This window comes from Halichoeres trimaculatus, unplaced genomic scaffold (assembly GCF_033239565.1).
Source record: "Halichoeres trimaculatus isolate MK-OKI-2021-1 unplaced genomic scaffold, fHalTri1.1 fHalTri1_scaffold_15, whole genome shotgun sequence".
NCBI lineage: Eukaryota > Metazoa > Chordata > Actinopteri > Labriformes > Labridae > Halichoeres > Halichoeres trimaculatus.
The window spans coordinates 1660793-1666792 of record NW_027437193.1 but is presented as its reverse complement, the minus strand read 5'-3'; the positions used below and the strand labels follow the sequence as shown (position 1 = coordinate 1666792).

The window sequence follows — 6000 nt, the reverse complement described above, 5'->3', positions numbered from 1 at the left end:
AAACAAACTCTCAAAGAACTCCTCCTGAATCAGAGCTTGATAACTCCTCCCTCTTCTTGTCCCTATCAAAAACAGCCAGCTGCACTCTCACCGTCATTCCCTTGTTCCTCTCCTTCAGATCAACAGTTTGAAGATGGGTGTAACCATTGAGAGCTGACAGTCAGAGCACAAACACATGACTTGTAGATCAGAGACCAGACCAGTTTCATTTATCAGGAAGTAAAACCCAGGCATTTTTGAGAGGAGAGATGGCGCAGAGAGGAGTACAGCTGGACAAGGACAGGATTTCTTGTGTAATCTGCACGGATACTCTGAAGGATCCTGTGACTGTTCCCTGTGGACACAGCTACTGCAAGAGCTGCATCGAAACCCACTGGGATGGAGAGGGTAGGAGGAGAGTCTACAGCTGTCCTCAGTGTGGGAAGACGTTCAGACCAAGACCTGTGCTGGAGAAAAACACCATGTTAGCAGCTTTAGTGGAGGAACTAATGAAGACTGGACTCCAAGCTGCTCCTGCTGATCCCTGCTATGCTGGACCTGAAGATGTGGCCTGTGATCTCTGCACTGGGAGGAAACGTAAAGCCAGTAACTCCTGTTTACAGTGTTTGGCTTCTTACTGTGAGGAACACCTTCAGCCTCATTATGAAGTCACTCCGTTAAAGAAACACGCGCTGGTGGAGCCGTCCAAGACGCTCCAGGAGAACCTCTGCTCTCGTCATGATGAGGTGATGAAGATGTTCTGTCGTAGCGATCAGCAGTCTATCTGTTATCTCTGCTCTGTGGACCAACACAAAGGCCACGACACAGTCTCAGCTGCAGCAGAAAGGACTGAGAGGCAGAGAGAGCTGGAGGGGAGTCGAGCAAACATCCAGCAGAGAATCCAGGACAGAGAGAAAGATGTGGAGCTGCTTCAACAGGAGCTGGAGGCTATCAATGGCTCTGCTGATAAAGCCGTGGAGCACAGTGAGAAGATGTTCACTGAGCTGATCCGTCTCGTGGAGAAAAGACGCTCTGATGTGAAGCAGCAGCTCAGATCCCAGCAGCAAACTGAAGTGAGTGGAGTCAAAGAGCTTCAGGAGAAGCTGGAGCAGGAGATCACTGAGCTGAAGAGGAAAGACGCTGAGCTGCACAAGCTGTCACACACACAGGATCACGTACACTTTCTCCACCACTACCCCTCACTGTCAGCACTCAGTCCATCTACACACTCATCCAGCATCAAGACCCGTCCTCTCACATACTTTGAGGATGTGACCAAAGCTGTGTCACAAGTCAGAGAGAAACTACAGGACGCTCTGAGAGAGGGATGGACAAACATCTCACACACACTGACTGAAGGGGACGTTTTACTGCCACAACCAGAACCAGAACCAGAACCAGGACCAGAGCCCAAGACCAGAGCTGAGTTCTTAGAGTATTCATGTGACATCACTCTGGATCCAAACACAGCAAACACACAGCTGTTATTATCTGAGGGGAACAGAAAAGCAACATTAATGGATAAACATCAGCCTTACCCTGATCACCCAGACAGATTTGAAATACATTGTCAGGTCTTGAGTAGAGAGAGTCTGACTGGGCGTTGTTACTGGGAGGTGGAGTGGACAGGAAAGGATGTTATGGTCGCAGTTTCATACAAGAATATCAGCAGAGCAGGGAGGTCATACAATTGTGCATTTGGACGCAGTGACAAATCTTGGGGGTTGTATTGTTTCGGGAACATTTATAACTTTTGGTACAACAAAGACAGCACTCCCGTCTCAGGTCCTCAGTCCTCCAGAGTAGGAGTGTACCTGGATCACGGAGCAGGTGTTCTGTCCTTCTACAGCGTCTCTGAAACCATGACTCTCCTCCACAGAGTCCAGACCACATTCACTCAGCCTCTACATGCTGGGCTTAGGATATACAGGCCTTATGGATCCACAGCTGAGTTTGTCAAACTGAAATAGTCTGAAGTGGTTTTCAGGGACAGTGGGTTAACGTCTGTGTTTGAATTCTTCAACTTTGATTCTTATTGGGGTGGGGCTTTGCCATCTTCTTCCTATCCATAACAGTAATAAAATTGAAGTCCACCTCGTCGAGTCCAAATTAACTTTGGCAAAGTCCCCCAACTTTTGAATAACCATTGACAACTCTATAGTCCCTCCTTCCCCCACAGTGAAGAGCCTGGGTGTCATCTTTGACAGCACTCTACCCTTCGGCGCTGCAATTAAGTAACATCACTCTGTCAGCATATTTCCACCTTCGTGGCATCAACCGTCTCCACTCGTCTCTCTTTGCTCCGATGGACCAATCAGGTCAGACTTGCTCCCGATTGGTCAAAAAAGAAAATCTCTGACGTCGGCAAATCCCCAAAATCCAAACACCTCGTTTTAGGTCAGAATTTTTAATTCACAAGCTCTAAGTACAGGTTTGTCATTAAATATCACATTTTGTGGGCTGGGAGGAAAGACAAAGACCCACACATTTCACTAAAAGACTTAGTAAGTGATTTTAGCATAAAATGGGACCTTTAAATGAAAGCCTTTATAAGGATCTTCTTCCTCCATGCTCCCGCTTTTCTTCGATGGGGTCCTGAGCTTTCAGCAGTGCTGCCCCTCCTCTCTGGAACTCCCTCCCTCAAACTATCCAGGACATTACCTGTCTCTTCACCTGTACATCACACCTTTGTTTGACCACACCATACTTCCTTCTGCTGTTTGTTGTTTTTATGTAGTTGATTGTGTTCTTGTTTATGTACTTTGCTGTGTAAAGTGAGTATTGTGAAAGTTGCCCACAAATTTAATGTATAATCATTATTATCATTATTTGTTGTATAAGTGTTTTGAAGTAACTCTCCTTCCTGTGTCTGTTTCAGCTTCATTTCCATCAACTCTGTTAGACACTTCAAAGTGTTTTCAGTTAGTTTGATGAGTGGAGGAAGAATGTCAAGTGTTCACTTATCTAATACTGGTATTAACTGGAATTTTAGACATTTTTATATAGTTTTTCTCTGTTTCTAAATTTCTTCCTGTTCTATTTGATATTAAGCATGTAAACCCAGATACCATATATAAATACCATGTTGTTGTATATAGTGTGTCTTGTATCTGATCATAAAAGAACAGTCTAGTTTTTTAATTTGTTGTAAGGGTTTTGACAAACTGATAATGAGGATGAAAAGTAATGGCTTGTACATTATAAAAATGATTCAGAGTTGCAGTTAAGGTCCAAACTCTGAGGCCGTTTGGACATTTTTTAATGTTCTCACCTCTTTGTACTTTTGTAAACATCCATACATTTCTATGAATTAGTTTGCAGATCATATTTGGTGTGATGCTTGAAGGAAAAAGTCTAATTTGTTTGACAGCCTCTTATTTTTTGTCCTTCACATGTGTCCTGAAAGCAGCCTCACAATAGCTGACGTGGGAATAGTGCGGATGTGATGACGTTATAAAGGTGGAGGAAGTTTAATCGCTGCTTGAATTCTCAGATCAAAGACAGATCTATCAAATGTATGATCACATTTTTAGTATTTTGTACTTGATGTTAAAATGTTTGAACGGTCTACTTTTGATCTTTCCACTGTGCCCTGAATGCATCATGTATTGTGCATGAAAGTGTACAGGTTTTATACTGACGATTGGAACAGACTTTGGTTCAGTTTGGTGTGTTGGAAAAAATAAAAGTAATCATCAAACTCTTATTTTTGAGTGTTTTTATGAACCAAACAGTGATGCAAATATCTTAATTCTGTAACATCAAAAACTCAATGAAACATCAGCAGAGTTTGTCCCCTAACTCAGGAATGAACAACAGCAACCGTCACATGTTTTCCTGTTTCCTGTTTCTTTGTTTGCCCCTGGAGGTAGATTTGTTTGCCGGCGAGCTGATGGCACTCAATAACTTAACAACCACAGCCTGAATCAACACCTAAGAGTCGGGATAAAAACTGTATCAACGTCTGAAAACATGATCACACCAATCAGGAGGAGCTAAATCTGAGATCCTCTTCTTTAGACCCTGAACACGATCTCAGATCAAGGCGCTAATCTCGGTGACCTCTCTTTGAAAGCCAAGTTTTTGTCCTGAAATGCAGATGTGGTTTTTGATTTGTTGAAGATATTTGAAGCATGAAACCAGCTCAACAAGTTTATTGTTTTTGTGGATGGAGATGTGGTGGGGCTGTGAGTTCTTGAAGAGTCCCTCCTCTTTTCTCTCTGCAGGCTTCCTCTCCTACCCCAAAATATCCCAAGTCACTCAGACAGTATCCGTGTGTGTGTGTGTGTGTGTGTGTGTGTGTGTGTGTGTGTGTGTGTGACTGTGTGTCGCACTGTGTGCGGCAGCAGCGCTGGAAGCTCACCAGCGTCAACCAGCGAAGAGGAGCAGCTTCAACTTCTGGTGTTTTGGTTTATAAAATAAAAGCAGACGAGATGGACTGCTGTAAACCTCAGAGGTCATCTCAGTGAAGTCACCAATTTGTTTCAGAAGAAGAGATTTTAGCTCTAATAAAAGACCAACCCCAACAGACTTCTTCACTGACTGAAACATTGAGAAGTTAACTTGAGCATGAATTAACCTGAATAACACTGCTCTTTTAAAAAATATATCAGGCATTAATCATTATTATTATTATTATTATTATTATTTTATTTTTTTTACACAAAAATGCAGAAAAATAGGTCCGGGTGTTGAAAATGTAAGCTTTCTGAAATAATTAAACTTATTATTATTTTGACATTTTTGAGCTTTTTGACCCTCAAAAGTTTTGAACAGGTCTCAGTCTTTTATAAGTGGTCATGTATGATGAACAGGTTGTTATAAAATCAGAGTCCAGACAGGGTGAGCTGAGGCCTATATCACGAAGCAGGATTAGTGTCTTAGAGAGATAACTTCAGGGTTAACTCTTGATTACCCATAGCACGAAGCCAGTTCCTTTTTTATCAGAGTAGATCACCATGGTGACCTACTCTGAATGGCTTTCCTGCTCTGGAGCAGGATAAGTTGAAGGTTGAATTTGATCCTATAAAAAGCCCCTCCCACTGGCCAATCGGCTTCTCAGAAACAGTGGCCTGCCCTTTTCTCCCAAACCTGGTGGACAGAGGCACACAAGTTGTAAGAAGAGCTTTACGAAGAGAAAGGGTGTTTAAAGGTCGATCAGATCCACTCGATCAAAGCGACAATTCCCTGTATGAGAGTTGTAGGTTGTGACGGCTCGGACTACTCTACCTCTGTGAAATATTAGAGCCGTGCATTGCCCGTGCAACCCACAGGAGTGGTGCACTGACTGTCCCACAGTCATTGTGCATCGCCCTGCGATTCTTCGCCACAGGCAGCTACATGTACTCTGTCGAGGATGAGGAGCGGCTGAGCAAGTTTACGGCATCCCGTGTTGGCTGCTGCCCTCACATAACTTAGGGATGAATTCATAGCGTTCCCAGGATGAATGAGAAGGAGGTGGAGCCAGTTACCTGTGATAGGAGCTGATTCTGAACAAAAGATGAAGGAATTCTAGCTCAGATTTTGTCAATGAAATGTACACACAGCAGAACATATCACCACTTTTTTTGGGAACATTTTAGGGGAAGCTGAGCTTCACTTGTAGTCTTAGAGCAATCACCACTGCTTGAAACAGACTTATCAGACGTGATGATGTTCTTGTTTTTTATCTGCTCCATGTTCTTCTGACTCCAGAAGGATTACATCTGGGAGAATGACATGATAATTGGAAAACACGCAAGTCATTTGCACAGTAGCATTTATTATTTTATGAGATGTAGAAGTGTGATCACTATCATACTGAGCCACTGATGAGTACCTTAGGCTTTTACACAGTCCGCTATGCGTTGCCATGCATTTTGCCTGCGGTTAGCCTCTGCTACCGTGTTCCCCCTTACCCAGTTATTGCTTCTCTCCTCCTTGTATTGCTGCATCATCAGCCGCTGCTCTTCAGCGGTGACATACGGAGCTTTCTTAGTCGCTCATGGTTATGATTGGTCAGCTGCCTCTGAGCCCTCCTCT

General features: G+C 43.5%; 1 protein-coding gene across 2 annotated transcripts; it reads left to right on the top strand.

Annotated features, from left to right (window-relative positions):
• Positions 1-233: 233 nt before the first annotated feature.
• Positions 234-3399, top strand: LOC141804026 (tripartite motif-containing protein 16-like). 2 transcript variants are annotated; one of them, XM_074688237.1, is made up of 2 exons: positions 249-1343; positions 1389-3399. In XM_074688237.1, the coding sequence occupies exons 1-2, from the start codon at positions 249-251 to the stop codon at positions 1947-1949; spliced, it is 1656 nt and encodes a 551-aa protein (XP_074544338.1). In that variant the 3' UTR covers positions 1950-3399. The 2 variants fall into 2 exon arrangements, with proteins under 2 accessions (XP_074544339.1, XP_074544338.1); XM_074688238.1 differs by having other exon boundaries at positions 234-3399.
• The last annotated feature ends 2601 nt before the right edge of the window (positions 3400-6000 follow it).